The 20159-nt window shown below is 39.4% G+C and overlaps 1 protein-coding gene across 1 annotated transcript; it reads left to right on the top strand.

Moving 5' to 3' along the window:
* Positions 1-10: 10 nt before the first annotated feature.
* On the top strand, positions 11-20030 carry PCCB (propionyl-CoA carboxylase subunit beta). Its single transcript, XM_033150068.1, has 15 exons — positions 11-209; positions 3607-3726; positions 4933-5001; positions 6346-6402; positions 7719-7832; positions 9143-9253; positions 9921-10029; positions 11117-11237; positions 12392-12473; positions 13438-13561; positions 14731-14838; positions 16202-16302; positions 17454-17552; positions 18016-18109; positions 19585-20030. The coding sequence occupies exons 1-15, from the start codon at positions 33-35 to the stop codon at positions 19704-19706; spliced, it is 1608 nt and encodes a 535-aa protein (XP_033005959.1). The 5' UTR covers positions 11-32; the 3' UTR covers positions 19707-20030.
* The last annotated feature ends 129 nt before the right edge of the window (positions 20031-20159 follow it).

Raw genomic sequence — 20159 nt, 5'->3', positions numbered from 1 at the left:
CCCCCAGCCCCGTGCGCGCATGCGTCACAACCATGGCTGCCCTGCGGATCCTACCCTTTCGGCTCCCGAGGGTTTCCCTGGCGTTTTCCCGCCGGCTCAGCAACAGCCCCCCTCGGCACGCGCCCACGGTGCCCGAGCGCATCGAAGAGAAGCGTCGGGCTGCGCTGCTCGGCGGCGGCCAGGCGCGCATAGATGCACAGCACCGGCGGGTGAGCGAGCGAGCGATAGAGCGAGGAAGCGCCTGCTTCGCCCTCGTAGTCATAGCAGGCAAGAGAGCCTCTGGTTGGGCTTGCAACAGCTGGCTGCTCCCGGGCGACCCTCGAAGGTCCCACACTCCATTTCCTGACAAAGCGGGGACGCCGCCTGGAGTTTAGTTTAATATGCCCCTGCCCGTATTCTAATAAGATGGGACAAGGGTCCGAAACCCTTTACAGTGGCCTCCAATTTTAAATTTGTTTGTGTGGGTGCTACTTACAAACTATTATCTTCACAGCACATTCTAAGCACAATTTCTCTCAATTTTGGGCACTGGAGTTGGTTAGAGGTTGCTGGGAATTGTAACTGTGAGGGTTAAACTGCAGTTCCTAGAATTGTTTGGGGTGGGAATGTGCTTCTGATGTGTGTGAAATAAGCAGCCCTGGATGTGAAGTTAGCCCTGGTTCATCTTGTCTGCTTAAGGCAGGCATAGGCAAACTCGGCCCTCCAGATGTTTTGGAACTACAACTCCCATCCCTAGCTAACAGGACCAGTGGTCAGGGATGATGGGAATTGTAGTCCCAAAACATCTGGAGGGCCGAGTTTGCCTGTGCCTGACTTAAGGCCACATATGTGAGGATTTGGAAGTACTTGTACAGGAATGCAAAGTCAGAAGAAAGTTCTGAAGCCCCCATTAAAAGCACTGTTTCCCAAATATTTTAAAACTACACTGACTGTCATTTCTCACATTTTTTAAAAACACTGATACACATGTGAAGTTACCTTCAGATGTTATCCATTCTCATTTTCAGAAAGGGAAGGCAGCAATATAATGGTCGGGGGTACCTAACTATGGATGCACAGAGAGAGTGTGGATAAATGTGAATCAGAAGCATATGTTTTGCAAAGCTCCCGGGATGTTTTTTTTACCATTCCCATATTACGTATATAGATATGTTAGCAGATATATTATGGGTATATATATTTTCTTCATATGTCTTCAATTTGAGGAGTTGTAGTGTTGGAAATACAAAGAGAACAAAATATTCATCCGAACAACATGTGATTAATCTATTGGATTCACATCTAGATGGTCACTAACCTTGATAGCTTAAAAAAACTGGATGTATTCATGAAGGATATGTGCACCAAACATTATGAGTCATTATAACTAAATGGAATCTACGTTCAGAGGCTGTATACTTCTGGCTGCCTGATGCTGCAGACAGATGAGAGGATGTGATTGGCTTGTGGGCACTTGGAAAAATTGGGCTGGCTGCTGCTGGAGACAGTGGTTGTGTTCAGATGTAACACTAAACTATGATTTAGTGAACAGTTGTGGGCCATGTGCTCCCTCGGCCTTTGCAATTGGAAGCTAGTGATAATCATGGCTAGTGGCAAATCTGGTTTGTGTGCAAACCATGGTTTTCTGGTTTTGGACACAATTACGAGGTATAGTTTGTTGCTAACTACAGTCAGAAGTTTCTGATTATAGAGTGCAAGGGGAGGAAAAAAGTGTATGAATTCAAGGCTTCAGGTTGCTAGGTGATGAAATAACTAAGTCATGGATGACCCTGATATGATCTGGCAAGGCACTTTTATATCAACTGTGCTCCACCCCCTCAGCAGTTCAGTCTGTTGAGGAATGAATAATCGCTTTGCATATTTCATCCTGTAGCTGCATCTGTAATGCTGAAGATCATTAGAATCGTCCCATGTTACCAGCCACCTTGTTTTGCTTTAATTCAGTTATGGCTTGAATATCCCTTTGAACTTGCAGTGGAAATAGGAATCAATCTGAACTGTTTTCTGAGGCTCAAATAATTATCTTAAAATAATTTCTTTCCCTACCACGTGTTGGATATTTCTTTCCCTACCATGTGTTGGAGACCTAAGGTAAAGCACTTATTTAAATTATTAAAATAGCTTGGTAATATTAAAACATAAGACAGTGTCATAGAAACAGATACAACATAAAAAGAGTAATATCAAAACAGGAATTAAGTAATAACTTGGTCTGACCCTATGGATCAGGGAAAGCTTGGGCAAAAAGATATTTATTTACAACTGAAGCAACTGACAGATTATGCTTAATCTGCATTCTTAGGGATACTTACCGGTCACTAACACGACCTTGAACATGACCTGGTAGTTTATTTGCAGCCAATGCAGCCATTTCTGCAAAGGTCATTAGCAGGACAAGCTTACAAGTGGCCATGTGGCCAGTGAGGGCGATGGTGCCTAAATGACCCTTCTTTTTCCTAATGAAAGGTTAAATCAGAGGCATGTAATTTTCTTTCTTTTGTCATCGTTGCTTGTAGCTTCTTTTGCTATGCATTTGCATTTTATAAGGCTCTCTTTGAAGTGCTGGTTCTATAACATTTTCAGTGCCACTTTAATCAATATAAAATGAACATTTCTGCAGGCTTCTTAAGATTTTGGGCTGTAGGGGAATCACCATAGCAATATGTGACTTATGTAGATTTATTCAGCAATTTATTTTTGTGTCAGATGCCTATTTATATATGAGCAATAATAATGGAGAAATTAAAATAGGCGGATGGTAATTTAGAGCCCCTGTCTTGCTTCTTAAAATGACTTTTGCATGTTGACTTAAATCTCTGCTGAGAATGATTTTTTTAGGAAACTAGAGAAGATTTGTCCATTGGGATTAGAGCTTCTCTTTGACAGGAATTTTAATGTATCACTTCTTGGCCTTTTGGTTAAGATAAAGTGTAGGAATTTCACTGTATGATTCATGTACAAACGTTAAGTTCTTTTAAGGATCAGGCTGAAAGATAGCCCGGTTATACATTTACTTTTTAGATTACTAATAAACTTGTACAGTATAAGCTTTTTGTGACTGGTTTTTCTACTCTGCCGGTGTACTACATCATACCTATCTTTACCTTACACCAAACAGAAAAAGTATGATTTATTTAACTTGCTCTATCTACCCTAGAAAAGCACATTTGTAAGGTCTGATATTACATTTAATAGTTTTGCTGAAGTCAAACTGTTAAACATGTGAATATACCGTAATCCTTTTTCTTTGCTAGCCCCTTCCTCTACTAGTCCTTTATGGGTTTTATTCTCTTCAACATATATAACTCTGCACTGCTTACTTAAAAGGACGGAAATGTAAAAAAATAAGTGAATCAGTAACTCTCTGACAAAATGATCATTCCAGAAGAGGCAATTTCCATATTTGAAGGGAAGGTGAAATTAAAAGGCAATTCAATTGCAATATTGAGTTTAAGGCAGCTGCTTTCTGAGGAGCAAATTTATGGATTTGAATAAAATCTTAAATTAGTATCCGACTTTCTCTTTATATTTGTAGTTATGCTTGGCTCAGGTGTACTGAAATGATCTCCAAACCTTACTTTGTTCATATTATTTCCTGCACTTCAGGGAAAGCTGACAGCCAGGGAGCGTGTTCTTCTTTTACTGGATCCTGACAGTTTTGTAGAATATGACATGTTTGTGGAACACAGATGTGCAGATTTTGGGATGGAGGCTGAGAAAAACAAGGTACATGGTATATATTTTGCTCGCACTCTTGGGACTGTTTGTCATTTGGAAATATTTGGCTGATTCTAGTGCCTGAGTCTGGGATGGTGGATGGTTTAATAGAATGGATGGTTCTCATCTCTTTCATCTATACATGCTCTACCTCCGCTTGGTTCATCCCTAATCATTCTATATGTAGCATTTGAGAGATATAGCCTGACTTGGATATATTACACTCCCTTTCGGTTTCATGATTGTATTTTACTTACTTCCAATTCATTCGTTTTCCAGGTGATAATGGTCTTGTGTTAGTCTGTCTGGATGAAGGAATTGTGGCAGGCAGTTGTTTCAGTTGAGCTGTCTTCTCATCTGTTAAACTGAGCAAGCCAAAGATATTGTTAAATGGAGATTTTAATGGAGATTGACTTGTGGGGTAGCCCAAGGGCCTTGTTTCCTCTGGTTGCTATTTCTGTCATGTCCCAATTCTAAAAATGGGATGAATTATTTGAATTGTCTGTCTGTTCCTAAATACAGGAAAGCTTTTTCCTTGGAATATTTTAGCCTTACCTTCAAAGTTTTAGAAGGTAGATAAAATAAAGTTATAAATAATAGATACTGCTCTTGTAATAATGAAAAGGTAGAATCAATTTTATATGTTTGAAAATGCGCTTTTTTTTTTTTTTTTAAAAAAAAAAGCCATCTAGAGAAACTAATATACCCTATTACACAATACTTCCCAGGTTGCTCTCCAGAGTTTCTGTTGATCATTTTCTTGAATGGCTCTAATTTATAAATTACAGAGCAAGTTGCAAAATTCTTAAATGACACAATTTTGCTTTGACTATCTAGGGCTACTTTCTTGTTTTTCTTCCTGTCTTTTGATGATCTTATAGATTCTATATTCTGTTGCTTTTGTTTTTATTTGTGGTTGCTGGAGTGTAAATAAATTATACTCAGCATTAAAGGAGGCTGTTTCGAAGTATGTATTTCCCCTATCCCTCATGACCATCATTTTTTTGTTAATCATCTGCTAAGTGCATGATAATATGGAAGTCAGACTGTTTTAAATGATACAAGCAAAGTATAATTGAAATGTATAGTCTGCCCTAAATAAACAGTTTGATTTTCTGGTTAGCAAATATTTGCTTTGGTCATTTATAAGAATTAGATTTCATTATTTAATCATATTGGTGTTCTGAGTTGTACATTCTTTATTCCCTTTTGCAGTTCCCTGGAGACAGTGTGGTAACTGGCCAGGGTAGAATTAATGGCAGATTGGCATATGTCTTCAGCCAGGTATTGCTATTTTGTGTTTTCAGTTGTGAACTTTTTCTTTGTAGCCTTATAAACATTTTTTGTTACCGTACTTCTTTACATTTGCTTTTTGTTTGCAGTGCATTTAGCCTGCAGACATGTATTATGCCTGCGATTCAATATAATTTTAATCACAGTCAGTAAAATGACCACACCTGTCCATTTTGGCTATTTATACAGTATTTCACAGCATGTTCTTGGACTATGGAATCCTTATAACATGTAGGAATAGAGTTGCTTTGCAGAATCTTACTTTCTTCTGATACTGCAGTCCCTTGTCTTTGTTTAAAACAACAACAACAGGGAACTGGTTATAATACAACATATTTCCTGACTACAGTATTTTCATTGCCGCAAGAGTTGAAGAGTTGCAAGAGTCCATTGGGAATGAAAGACTTGCACTACAGAAACCTTGTGGGATCTTTATATTTTGTACTTGCTTTGATTTCTGGCATTACACTGGTACCTCGGGTTACAAATGCTTTGGGTTACAAACGCTTTGGGTTACAAACTCCACTAACCTGGAAATAGTTGCTCTGGGTTGCAAACTTTGCCCCAGGATGAGAATCGAAATCGCGCAGTGGCAGGGCTGCGGCAGCGGGAGGCCCCATTAGCGAAAGCGCGTCTCGGGTTAACGGTTTCGGGTTAATAATGGACTTCCAGAACGAATTAAGTTCGTAACCCGAGGTACCACTGTACAGAAGTGCATGCCTTTCTCCCCTCTCTGCAGCTTCTCTAAAGATGTTTTTTAATGCAAAAAGCGATTCTGAATAGAGTAGAGTGTTTATAGTTGTTTATAGGTGATGGATTAGTGTGGGGAAATATTAATAAAAATACTTCAGTCTTAGGTAGACTGAAATTTTGGGCTGAGTTTGGCTAAATGCTGAGCTGTTTGTACATGCAGTTTGACTTTGGTACTAGAACTCTATGCATTTGGGCAAGTGTCAGGGCTGGATGGAGATTTGGAAGATGTGCACAGACATACACTGCACTTCTCTGGAGGAAAGGGCCTGGTGAGCTGCAATGCATGTATGCCTGTGTGCATATTCTGGGGTGGGGATAGCACTATTAAGCTGTATCTCAGTCCCTCCTCATGTGCATGCTCTGCCTGTGTAGGGATAGATTGCGCCCCTTCCATAAGGGTGAAGTCTGTTGATATTTTCAACCTGCTTGAAGACAATTACACTGAATAATTGGGAGTGCAAAAAAGTCTGTTTTACTGGTGCTCAAGGGCAAGGCAGGGAGGGTGGAATCTAAACCCAGTATATATATTTGGCATTCTAAGCTATTGTTATATTTGATCTTTGAAATACAATCTTTATTTAGGACTTCACTGTGTTTGGAGGCAGTTTATCTGGAGCACATGCTCAAAAGATCTGCAAGGTAAGCATTTTAGAAGATAATAGTTCCAAAGCTCTTAAGTGCCTGCAGCCTGCAAAATACGACAATGGAGTGTTTTTAGAAGTATGTTATGCCTCATACGAATCCTTGCTACATTGAAGTTTCTTTCATCCCCTTCTCTTAGTGTCTTCAAGTCTTAAGATACCTTTTTTTTCCAATACAGTACAGATAGATACATTTTCAAAGTAAGTGTAAACACTCCTGAATTTCAAAGAAATCTCATCTTATTCAACTCATGGGAGTTCCTTTTCAACTATATTTGATGGAAGCCGCCCAGAGTGGCTGAGGAGACCCAGCCAGATGGGCGGGGTACAAATAAATTATTATTATTATTATTATTATTATTATTATTATTATTATTATTATTATTATTAAAGCCACTCAGCTTGTACAAGCCCCCAAATCATAATAGCCTATTGCTTATTCAGTTCCAGTACTGCTGAATTCCCTCTCTCTAAACATAACCTATTTTTTCATGATAAGAAGTCTATTTGTTATTACAGAAGCCAAGATCTTGCTAGGATAAAATACCTCACAGTTAATGCATTCAGCAGTACATATGAGGTCACAATTCCTGATAAGTGGTGATATGAGTTGAGAAGTATCCACTTTGGACATTTCTTAAATATAACAAATAGTTGATGATGTACTTCTCTTGGTAGTCTTTCTAGAAGATAGATGTATAATGGTTAAAAATGGGTGGGGCCTTCCTCAGAGAGGTTTGCCTGACACCTGCCTTAAAGTTATTTGGGTATCAAATATATTACTTTCCCAGTATTTTTAGATAAAGTTTTGATCTTGCTGTATTATGGTGCTTTTGTGATCTTGTGTTTTTTTCATTTCTCACACTATATAATCCTTAAGTGAACTTTATCAGATGGGACGGGCTTGCATGTCACTAAACCATGGTTTTAAAACTCTATAGACATGCCTCAGTGAGCTGAGCAAAGCACTGAGGGTCTCTGAGGCTCATGATGCTAAATGGTGACTTAGCGTTATGTGTGAAGTAGCCCATTGTTTAAGATGATCAAGCACAGATGTTAAAGAGAAGAGTTATTGAACATGAAGGTGTATTAATAATAATAGTGTCAGGTGGGAGTAGTTGACTGGCCAGTAGAGGTTTATCTGTAGATGTCGTAACAAGAAACAGACATTGGACTTGGACACATTCTGATCAAAAATGAAAAGAGATCCTATTTTATAATATGATTATTAATTATAATAAGCACACACTGTTTTATGTTAATTAACCTTGTGGTAGGAATTCACTAGTAAATCAAGAGTTTCTGTATCCTCAGATAATGGATCAGGCTGCTATGGTTGGTGCTCCTGTTATTGGGTTGAATGATTCAGGAGGGGCCCGGATCCAGGAAGGAGTAGAGTCCTTGGCTGGTTATGCTGATATATTTTTGGTAAGAGACCTCTTAGGTAAGCAAGTTGATCCTTGGTGCTACAGATGAATAGCCTAGGAGCCGCTTCTGACATTCTGAAAAAATAATGAAATGGGAAGCATGAGTGACACAACATTTCTTTTCCTACTGCTTCCAGGTCTTATGCGAGGGGCCAGGGAGGGGGCTTTTCTCCTTATACAGGGGCAAAATGCACATCTTCTCTCCCATTTTCCTTTCATGAGATGCTGTTGTTTCTAGATGTTGCTGCTAGAAGTCACAATTAAGGGGGAACAGGCCCTGAAATTAGTATACAGTCATACCTCTGGTTGCGAACAGGATCCGTTCTGGAGCCCTGTTCGCAACATGAGTAGCGCGCAACCTGAAGTGCTGTGTCTGCGCATGTGCGCAACGCGATTCGGCGCTTCTGCGCATGCGCAAAGCGTGATTCAGTGCTTCTGCGCATGTGCGAACCTCCGAACCCGGAAGTAACTTCTGGGTTTGGCGCATTCGTAACCCGTGACGAACGCAACACGCAGCATTCGTATCTAGAGGTATGACTGTACTTCATTTAGGAGGTTATTTCTTTTGCAGATGCTGTAAGTTACTGTTACTCTTTAGGCACAATGATACCTCCCAGACCTTTCCCCTGGTTGGATCGGTATGTCTCCCCATAAGCATAAAGACTGTAGTGCATATTCAGTTCCTCATTTTAGCCCTCTCCTTGCCTTCTCCTGAAAACAGAGAGCTGCTGCAGCCATCAGCATTCACAAAGCTCTCCAGGCAGCAAAAGGGAATAATTTTTATTATGTGGGTGAATGAACTGCAATAGCAGCATCTCTCTCCTTGCTTGTGAGTACAACCCTGGAGCTAGAAGAGGGCTGAAAAATGGCTCTCCATATGCATCTGTCTGTACCAGCTGTCGGAAGCAGCAGCTGCTGCCACCGCCACTAACACATGGGGCATTCAGTACCACATGGGACTTCATCTAGAGCCTGCTTCATGAATCTGATCCTGGATACTTAATTATCTGACATTGCCTCTGTCTTGTGCTTTTCTCCCTTTTCCTTGCCTTATTTGTTCTGATGCACAGGGTTTTGAACTTGAATTAATTTGGATGGGAGTTTAGGATCCCGGTTAGTGGATGAACAATGAAGCTAGAACAGATCGAACGTTATTTCTGTTGGCTAATATATTTCTACAACATACTTTATATTTTTATATGAAATAGTTTGTTGCAAAAGCTGAACACAGATTTAGGAGCGCTTTGGGAACTTTGACTTGGAAGTGGTATAAAATGTGTAAGCAATGGAGATGTTTGTTTTCTTTTACAGAGAAATGTACTATGTTCTGGGGTAATACCACAGATTTCTCTTATTATGGGCCCCTGCGCAGGAGGGGCTGTCTACTCTCCTGCTTTAACTGATTTCACATTCATGGTAAAGGTAAGGATGTAATGTTAATTGCCTTTGACTATAATAATAAAATAGTTACTAGGGAGTAAGCCCCATTGAACACAGTGGGACTTAATTCTGAGTAAGCATGAAGAGAGTGAATCTTTCGAAAGCAGTTGTTACAATGAGTTTCTTGCTAGTGGTGGCTGACCCTAAAAATGGATGTATTTCTGTTCCTTTAGAAGCCCTGGCTTAAGGAATAACATATTTTTTTTACTGCCCTGCTATTTCAGGATGTAGCTGTCACCTTTCACATCTTCTAATTATGCTGTGTCTTAAATATCTATTGAGTCGGTTGGCTTTGAGCTGTAAAAATTGTCTTGCTTGGAAATGAAAAAAGAGAGAGGATATTAAAACTGGCAATTTCAGTAGTACTGGACCTGCAGTTAAGGTGGCACACTCTGTGCTGTATTTTTTTTGCAAATACAGGAATGCAAATGCTTTACTGGGAATCCCATGTACCACCTGTGTGATCGGTTGAGGACTGTGGCTAAATTAGAGTGAATTGTTAGTTTGAATAAAAATAAATTAGAAATTGAAATATTTGGACTTTTTAAAATTAAGTTTTCCTATTTTGAAATCACTAAGGGATGAAAAATGCAAACACAGAGAATGTCACACCTTGCACCTCATACTTGGCAGTTGTTGTTTCTTGCAGGACACATCCTATCTATTCATAACAGGCCCTGATGTAGTCAAATCAGTCACCAATGAAGATGTTACTCAGGAGCAACTTGGAGGTGCAAAGACCCACACTGCAGTATCAGGTCAGAAATTGTTAAGTTGTTTATAATTAACATCCGCTCCTGTTTGCAGTCCCCTTATGAAGTGATTGGAGAACAATATGTCCAGCCATATAAAATTAGTCTTGCAGATGTTTGGAACATAGTAAAAGTTTCTGTGCGCTGCTCTGGTTCACCAGAAGTGGCTTACTCATGCTGGCCACATGACCCAGAAGCTGTACGCCGGCTCCCTCGGCCAGTAAAGTGAGATGAGCGCCGCAACCCCAGAGTCGTCAGTACCTGCTGGTTGTCTTTGGCTGAAAATTATACTGCAGGGGGTGACAGAAGACTGTTGTTAGAGGTATTGTAAGAGAATGTGTGTAAGAGAGATGGAGATACTGGGGCTGCTCCTGTCTAATAAGCGTCAAGGGGAAACTGTACTTATTTATAAGAACTGCCTTATTTGATCCCTGTCCATGTTGCACCCAGTATGCTTCTATGCATGGGGATCCTGTTTAGCTATAACGGCTCATAGTTGCTGATGTGACTATGTGTGAAAATACTTTTTCTTCTATCTTTCTTGCTAGTCACTTTCATTGGTTGAACATGAATTCTAGTACCGAGGGGAGGGCACTCTCTGCCACTTTCCTAACTTTATAAACCTCAATAACATGGGTGCGAAACTGTTTTTAGCCTGATGGCTACATTCCATTGTAACTAACCTTCCTGGGGTTGGCTGCCAGTGGTAGATAGGGCCATATCTCTTTCTCTCACTCTCACTCATATACATCCACAGACACATTCAGTCTTTCAGATCCATTTAACCATCTGCTTTATTTATTTTGCAAAGAGGCTGAAAATAGGGGTTCAGTATGACCCTTGAAATGCAAGATGAACAAGATAAGGATGGATGTTTGAGGTGGAAGTAGATGTGTGTAAAACACTGGCACAGTTGATCAAATATGACACTATTTCTTTTGGTGTGCATTAAGAATATCCACTGGCATTTCAGTTAATGCTACGACATTTTAGAGCTTTAAGAATTTGCTGTGAAGATCTATTGCTTGTCCTGTTGGAAAGTTCATTGGAATCTTTGCAAAGTCAGATGGATGTTTTTTTTTTCCCATTATAGGGGTTGCACACTGTGCCTTTGAGAATGACATAGATGCTTTGCTCAATCTCAGAGAATTTTTTAATTACCTACCGCTTAGCAATAAGGATCCAGCTCCTGTCAGAGAATGCCAGGACCCTAGGTAAGTTATATTTACAAATAATAGATGTTCATAGAATCAAAATGTGTTTCAGAGTTCATCCCGTCAGATGTTTGCAGTTACAGGCAATGCCTATTTCACGTGGGGGTTCTGTTCTCGGGCCCCACACGCGTTGGCAGTGCGCGTATAAGTGCACACTGCCCCGTTCTGCCTTTTTTGTGACATGTTGAGTGATGTATTTCGTAACTTCTGGGTTCGGCACCATCCGTGTGTGCACGATCATGCATCTTTAGGACGTGTGTTATTCGGTCTTTGCTTGTATGATTTTCTCGATTTGTATCATTGAAGGAGACACCTATCCCTTTGAACCCTTCTGGGAAATAAAATTCCTGGGTGATTTTATTATTCTTGGATAGATTCACAATTAAGTTTTGTGAGGTGGGATGCAATGGGACTTTGGCTTCCATGTGTTATAGCTACTCCTCCACAGATATTTCTGTTGGGGGTCTGAAGAGTAGAAAACAAAAATTCCCCTTTAACAGCAGTGGAACAGTATGGTATATGTTGCCATTCAGTTGATGGACCAGATTTTGGATATTTTCTTTTACACTCTTGCCTCCTATTGCTTCCTTTTGCTGGTTAACAAAATGAGGTTGTTCTTTCCGAGGTAGTATCTGAAAATTCAACAAGTCAGCTAAAGAGAATGGGTTGATTTCAGATTTCCCTTCCATTTGTGAAGGCAGCCAAAATCCAGCAAAAGGCTCTTGGTTGATCCATAAGGGGGTAGGATAGATGTTTTTGTTGATGCTCCCTCCAGCCCCAGCAATATGTTCCATGCTGATATGAAGTGTCCCCTTACCTTCTGGAACAGCTTTTCGGTGGGGGCGGGGCACAGTGGACTGCAGATGAAATGAGCAATTAACAAAAATTGCCTGCTCTTCTCCATCCTCCAGTGCAAGCAGGACACATATTTGGATCCATCTCAATACTGGAGGGTCCTTTATTGTAAACATGGAGAATAAAGTAAAAGAAAAAAATAAATATCTCCTTCATTCTCTCAATATTCTGGAATTGAAGTATGAATTCTGGAATTCAAATAGTCCTGTGTTGTAGTCATGTCTCCTCACATGAGTAATTTTCTCATATGAATTATGATATGATGTAAGTTTATTCCTTTCAATGATCTGTGTTTAAAGCAACCGGTTGGTTCCCGAGTTGGATACCATTGTCCCGATGGAATCGACTAAAGCTTATGACATGGTGGAGATTGTGCATTCGGTAAGCTCTGTGTACCAGTGTATTACAGCTGTTGGATAATTTTGTGTTTACACATGATGCATAAATATCCATTGCCTCTGAGAATTGTTACATGGTGCATTTTCTTGTATGTATGCAGGCTGCAAAAATACTGTTATTTAGAAATGTGTTCCTTAGTAAAAGTGGTAAAATGAATATAACTGGATATATAAAAGGGTTCTTCGCCTTTATTCTCACCATTTGACAAAAGGTTATGTAACCTGTGGGTTAAACTTGATTCTAAATTGCATTATATCACTGTATCTGAGGAAATGGTCTTGATGCCTACATTAACTACCATTGATTTCATTGATTTCATATATAAAGAAGATGTAAAGCTTTAATTATTTCCATGGTGTTTGATTTCCATAGCAAGTGTAAAATATTGTTACAATATTCATTGTTTTGAGAGTCAACTATAATTGGACACCACTCTTTGGAGGTGTTGTAATAATAGTGGATGTGCTCCAGGGTGAGTCACTGATCTTTCTCCATTTTAAAAAAATAATAAAATTAGACAACTTTTATGTTGGTATGAGGATCATTTGACCTCATTCTATGTCTAAAACAGGGTGGCCTTTATTGGTATGAGGGCCCTATGGTCTTGTTGCAAACCTTCTAGGGGCCACATGCCAAATTTAGGGTGGTAATATGTCTCTCCAGCCCCATGATACACTCTTAATTTTGGATGTCACCCTATGAAATCATAAATCTAACCAGGATCTGTCAGAAATTTCAAAATGAATCTTACTAACATTTCTAATTTACTGCTGTATGGAAGAGCACTATCAACAAGACGTCTTAAGAGCAGTATATTGAAAAAGATTTTTAAAATACTGTTTCAACTATCTTAAATTTTAAATCATATTTGTGTGATACAGATATCTATAGGAGTGTGTATTTCACTGCTCCACAAGAGTAAGATATTTGAATCTAATTTGTGTAGATAGTTGATGAGAGAGAATTCTTTGAGATCATGCCCTCCTATGCCAGAAATATCATTGTTGGATTTGCCAGAATGAATGGAAGAACTGTTGGAATAGTTGGCAACCAGCCCAAAGTAGCATCAGGTAAGAGGAGGGTGGCAGTGGCTGAGAACCTTCGTAATGTCAATTTATATTGAATATTGAAAGGTTGGAAAACTTACACTTGCATCTGTTTAAACATCATTGCTGAATAGCTCGATATGTTCTCTCTTTAAAAAATTGGTCCTAATGTAGTGTTTAGTGTTCTTTTGCAATTAAGATAAAGGTTTGGCACTCTGTGCATACTGTAAATAGATTAAAACCTGCTTTACATCCTTGTGTTGTTCATACTTTGTAAGTACTGTTGGCCAGTATTCAAAGAACCATGAAACGAGATGTGTTTTTAGGTGTAAATAAGTGGTGTGTTGGTGGTGTTATCATAACACCGTTTCTGTACATGTTTGGAATCCATTTCCCTCTCCTGGCATCCCTTTTGTACACCCACCCACAAGTCACCAGCTTCTTTCCTTCTCTTCTTTCCTCCCTTCAGTCCATCGGATCGTTTTACACTTCTGACAAAGTATTCGACTTGCAAGACTAACTGCTTGGATATACATCCCATAAAAAGAAATGTTTTATGTTGATAACCGTGGTCAGCTGAAGATATTAGAAATCTTTCAGCATCAGTGAATTATATAGGATTAGTCCTGCAATTATACCAAGATTTCAGGCATCCTAGTCTGAAACATCCAGTGGTGGTCATGGTTACCAACATAACACATGTTGTTGCAGGATTTATATGTAAGTGTTTTGGTCTTAAAGATAAATTGTTGGTGTTTGCTGGGGCGAGTGGCATTTTAGAGAATGGAATAGAATTCAGCCGCCATATTGATGTTACTTGTTTTGATTCCTTCCCCACCAGAGATTAATGTAAACGGCTTACAAAGCTAAAATGTAGTCACAGATAACAGCTTCCTGAGAATAGCAAGAGTACGTGTTTCGTGAACATTTATGCAGGTTAGATAAACTCTGTTCAGTATTTCACAAGGAGGTAGAAAATGTTCTCTTGCATAGGGTGTGTAAAATGTTGCTGGTGTTGCCTGTTTGAGTGATATCTAACCAAGTCATACTCAGGGTAGAGCCATCAATTTTAATGAGTACCCTGAGTATGATGAACATTGAATATCACTTTTTGTATACACTGGCCACTGCAAAAGGTTTGAAGTCACTTGAAAAGTCTTGTAAGAATCTTGTCTACTTTGTCTGAAATTTAGGCTGTTTGGACATAAACTCCTCCGTGAAGGGAGCCCGTTTTGTTCGCTTCTGTGATGCTTTCAACATTCCTCTGATAACTTTTGTAGATGTACCTGGATTTTTACCAGGTAGGTTGTTTTTCTGCATCCTCTTTGACTGAAGATGGAAATGAATTGAGTGGAAGATATTTCACTTGATTCTTCTTACCTTTGGAACTGAAAATAGTCCCTTGTATTCAAGGAATTGGGAGGTGGGGTTACCAGTACTTTTTATTTCAAGTGCAGGGGTAAAGCCATTACTCTGTCCTTTGCACAGCATCCTCCTTCCTGTTACATGTGTAAAATGACATCAGTCGCATTTTTAACATTTATCATTGTGGTGTTGAACATTCTCACAGAGATTTTATTCCTGGATAGAGTTTAGTAGTGGTGCGGAATCCACTGAAATAAAAACATGTGGAAAAACACTAGAGAAAGAAAAAGCATTAGTCTTTTCATCCAACTGAACTGCCTTGTATCATCCTTCTATAAGTACACAATTAGTTTAAGTACTTTGTATACACCAGGAAGCAGTCTTTTAGATCTTTCTATGGGGGCTCTATAGCTTTCAAATGAGAATGAGTGCTGTGGATACAGCTTTTCATGGCACTGACCTGTATTAAATAAAGCTGCATTATATAGCCTGCATTTATAGCTTTATCTCCTGTGCTGTTGAATATTATGGAGGCAATAGGGATACCTGCTCTCCTTAAGTAGTTGCTGCTTGCCTCAGATGACCAGGCGAGTGCTGAATCACAAGGCTGACATTTGTAGAATGCATTTATTGGTACCATTTAATCACATATAAATAAAACAGTAGAAATAGGATAAGATTTTGGTGTAATAAAAGGTTTTGGCTCAGTGGATCCCTTTCAGTCAAACCAAGAATTGCCATGCAGAAGGTTATGTTGGCTTCACTACAAGGCTGTTTATCTAATATCATAAGAGCATAAGAAAAGTATTCTCGAAGCTACTAACATGAGTTTGGCCAAACTGCGGGAGGCGGTGAAGGATAGGCGTGCCTGGCGTGCTCTGGTCCATGGGGTCACGAAGAGTCGGACACGACTGAACGACTGAACAACAACAACAACAAATAAGAAAAGTCCTGCTGGATAAGGCCAAAGGTTCATCTAGTCCTACCACCTTGCTCTCCCAGGGCCTTCTAGATGCCTGTGCAACGCCTGCAAGCAGCATTCTTCCCACATTAGATTCCCAGCCACTGTTCTATAGATGTATACTGTCTCTGACAGTGGAGGAAAAAATAGCCTTACCCTCCATGATACCCAGCCTGCTGGTTGATGTTTGGTGCAGTCATGCAGTCTACCTCTACTCTTGTAGAGGCTTTTAACAGCTATCTTAATTAGTGCTGGGCGTATAGTTTCTTATTAAATATCCTCTCTTGGAGATAGTAAATTTCCTTTAACCATGTTTTGCTGGTTCCTGTTGTTTTCAGGGACATCTCAGGAATATGGTGGGATTATACGCCATGGAGCAAAACTGCTCTTTGCTTTTGCAGAAGCAACTGTGCCAAAAATCACCATTATCACAAGGAAGGTGAAGTAAAATTGTCTTTTATAGTTGCTAGCTACCACACGCGGTTGAGACTGCATAGAAGATATTTGTCTTGTCTTGAGCTCAGCTGACCTCATCAACACCAATTCTTCTAAGCTCTGTTTCAATTTTTTCTATCATAATATAACATCATTTTTTGCTTCACTAATACTGCTTAATTTCTCTGGATACCTCATAATCAAGCCTGTTTCCCCTTAAAAAATGCTGCCTTCAGAGCTGCTTCTAGCCTAATGACTCTCACATAAGTTCTTTTATGTAGAATCTGAATATAACTGCCTTATACATACACAAGCTCATCCTGAAGTCTTGGATTATATAATGTTATTTCCAGTTACACCTATTCCAGGGCTAATTGCCTGATGCCTAACTTGATGAGTTTTAGGCACCAGGCCAAGTCTTTTAATAGGCCCACACTTTTAACATTGAAGCAGCTGCATGAGATTTATCATCTGTTTTATGTGCTGCTCTTTTCTTATGTATAGTTAGTAATTGTATTCTAATATTGCCAAGTGCTTAACTATTTTTGCAAATCACCTTGAGAATTTTTAATTAGAAAGCGGGATACAAATTTCTTAAATAGTTCCAGGGCTGGCTATGGCAAGAGAATAAATATGAGGGGATGTTTAAGGGACATTACACATTCTAGGAATGTAGGATGCTTCCTTATTCAGAGTCAGGCCGTTGGTCTACCTAGTTTAGTATTTTCTGCATTGACTTGCAGAGGCTTTCCAGTGTTTCAGAAAGGGAACATTCCCACCCCTACCTGGAAATGGCCAGGGACTGAACCTGGGATCTTTTACATCCAAGACAGATGTTCTTCTGCCACTGAGCTACGGCCCTTCGTAAAATATCAAGATATCAAGGAATAAACTATATAGGTTAAAAAGTCTGTAAGTAGAGAAAGGGAAAGATGAATGAAAGAGAGAAGGAAAGCTAGGCCATTCCACTGGAATTTGAAAATGCTTTAAATAAGTGAGAGTGGATGCTTCATGATAACTATATCACATAATTTTTTGAATGGTTGTAGTAGGAATTGTCTGCTTTCATACTCTTAATATTAATAGACTATCCTGGTATATAAACATGACTAAATACAGTACATAACTTGTTGACCCTTTTATTTCCCGTTCCAGGCTTATGGTGGGGCCTATGATGTGATGAGTTCAAAACATTTAAGAGGAGATGCTAATTATGCATGGCCAACAGCAGAGGTAGCAGTGATGGGTGCCAAGGTAATTCTCACTTTGTTCCTATTTGTACTCAGCTTATCTGGGTCTGGCAGGTAGGCCAGATTGTTACACCACCCCTCCCGCGTGGGTCAATCATTTCACGGCATACAACTTTTTTTTTTGCCCACAGCAGTCTGCAGAAGCCCTTTTCAAAGTGCTCTCTTGCCCAGCACTCTGCAAGCAATGCCAATTAGCTGATCCACTGTGCCTTCAGATCCCCTTTTGGCTGAGCCAAGTTTTTACCTGCTCCACACCTGATATCATACTACATCAGGTGTGGAGCAGGTGGGTGTGGCTTGGCCAAAATGGCCTTGGAGGCCAAATGGGGAATGCCGGCAGGCCTGATTACCTGCAAGCTGGAGGTTCCCCACCCTTGTTGTAAATGGTTTAATGATGACCAAACCCACATTCCAGAGGCCTTTAGAACTATGGGTTGAAATAATATATTCTTATATTTTCTTCTTAGGGAGCCGTGCAGATAATTTTCAGGGGAAAGGGGGCACATGCAGAAGCAGAGTATGTGGAAAAGTTTGCAAATCCTTTCCCTGCAGCAACCAAAGGTAGTAGTTTTGAGAATGTCTATTACTGAAACTTCAGATACATAATTCAAGTTTTTATTGTGATTTCAGAGTTCTTTCACTTCTTATTTGGGTGTTCATTTTAGCTGCATTCAGATGATCATGTATGAGGTTAATAAGATAATATGAATTAGAATTTTGTTCCTCTGCCAGCCCCTTTGTTCTTCCTCTATGCAGGCAATCAAACCATGAAGTCTCTTAAGTAATCATCATTTCCCATTTCATCTGAATTGAAATACTGTGGTTACTTGCTTAAAAAAACTCCAAAGCATAGTGCACTGGTTTTCTAAATTTTAACTTAAAATTCTTTCTTGGGGTTATCCCTTCTTAAACATTGATCTCTGCAAAGCACAGTTACAAAGTTGAAGTGTATATAAACTCTAGCCAGCTACCTTACTGGCATATTGAACATTTAGGAAAGAGCAAAGGGGAATGTATTTTCATATTACAGTTCATTACATTTATTCATTCTTAGAATTTTCAAAATGTGGGCAAAGGCACAGAACGTAACGCGCCAACAAGCAGCTGATCTTCAGGTCTTGCAAAGCCCCTTCTTTGCAAGCACAGACTATCAACTGATTGATGGTGCTTGCAAACCCCATTTGGGGACAGGTAGCTGTGACTTGACTGATATGGAGCCAAATGGGGAATGCCTGGCAGACCTTCCTCCACCCACATGTAGAATGCATTGGTGTGTGTATATAAGTATTACGGTGCATTGTTCGGAATGCAAAGCAGAAATTACTAGGCCACCAATGCTCTTTTAACATTTATAGCTATGCGTTTCATGATCAGGCCCAGATCAGAACCACTTATTTTTAGATGTATCCTCTGCCTTTGAGAGCTATGGCATGATTGTTTAATCAGAGCATTTATTTAAGATCCACGATCCCTTTGCTTAGAGGTTATGCATCTGAGATGAGACCTCAAACTTATAGTAATTCTGAAGTAAAATTGTCTCTGTGTTGAACAGCATACTTTGCAGTGTTTCTGAAGTGGTTTTCTTCTTTTAAAACTTAAAAGTGAGAGATGAGAACTTGCAGAATTGCAGTAAAATTGTTCAGTTTTCATATGTAAATGTAATCAGAATGATGGCAAATGTTTTTGCAAAGCTATATTCCAGATGTTTGGCTTAACAGGTTGTTTCTCCTCCCTTGCTTGTTTGGAAAAATGAAACATTTCTGTGGACTTAAATTATGAAATCAAATATTGGTGATCAATACACCCTAAAATCCTTATTTATCCTTTTTTAAATGAATTTGTTTGTATTTAAGTTGATGAATAAGATATGCAACACTTTAGCAGTTCATGGCTTCCTCTGGAGCAGCTTGCACAAAACATCAACTTCGATTTGGTGGAAGGCTAATGTGAACCTATTAAATGATTACATGATGCTTTTTGCTGCAGAAGCAGTCACAGAGCAATGGGAATAAACTGTAAAACCTGTTTTATAACAGGGTTTGTTGATGACATCATCCAACCTTCTTCAACTCGACTGCGAATCTGCCGTGACTTGGAAGTCCTGGCTAGCAAAAGACAATCCAACCCCTGGAAGAAGCATGCCAATATTCCTCTCTGAATTTGTTTTAAGGAAAAGGGATGATAGGTTGCTGGGAAAGCAGTGGAGCCCAACTCAAATCCTGACTCTGAATCTTCTGAAGTATGTGGAATTTTTAAATGGATTATATTCTAGAAGGGTTGGGATACTATGAGATTGTAGACAAGGAATCAATTGTACATTTAAGCAAAAGGTACAACATATGGAAGTTGTCACGATATATTGTAACTTGATCTTTGACAGTCTAAAGACAGAATAGATAATCATACTTAAATGTAAAGCCAGCATATTGCAACAGAAGTCTAAGAGAATATGGAATTAAACTATTTGGTTTCCTTTAAACAAGATTGTCTGTGGGGAGATTATTTGTGGATTAGATTCGGAGGATAATAATGCAAAACAGGATTTATCTCTTGCAAGGGGAGATGGAAATTACCTGCATGGTATTCATCGCAAGAAAATATTACAGAATTT

This window comes from Lacerta agilis, chromosome 5, assembly GCF_009819535.1.
Source record: "Lacerta agilis isolate rLacAgi1 chromosome 5, rLacAgi1.pri, whole genome shotgun sequence".
NCBI classification, from domain to species: Eukaryota; Metazoa; Chordata; class Lepidosauria; order Squamata; family Lacertidae; genus Lacerta; species Lacerta agilis.
Note: the sequence above shows the minus strand (reverse complement) of the source record. Positions and strands in the feature narration are given on the sequence as shown.

What these genes read in the sequence shown, in the direction of transcription:
- PCCB (XM_033150068.1), top strand. Translation starts at nt 33, where the DNA reads ATGGCTGCCCTGCGGATCCTACCCTTTCGGCTCCCGAGGGTTTCCCTG. An exon ending in ATGCTCAAAAGATCTGCAAG is followed by an intron (nt 6,403 to 7,718) that starts GTAAGCATTTTA and finishes CTGTATCCTCAG; the next exon opens with ATAATGGATCAGGCTGCTAT. An exon ending in CCAGCCCAAAGTAGCATCAG is followed by an intron (nt 13,562 to 14,730) that starts GTAAGAGGAGGG and finishes TCTGAAATTTAG; the next exon opens with GCTGTTTGGACATAAACTCC.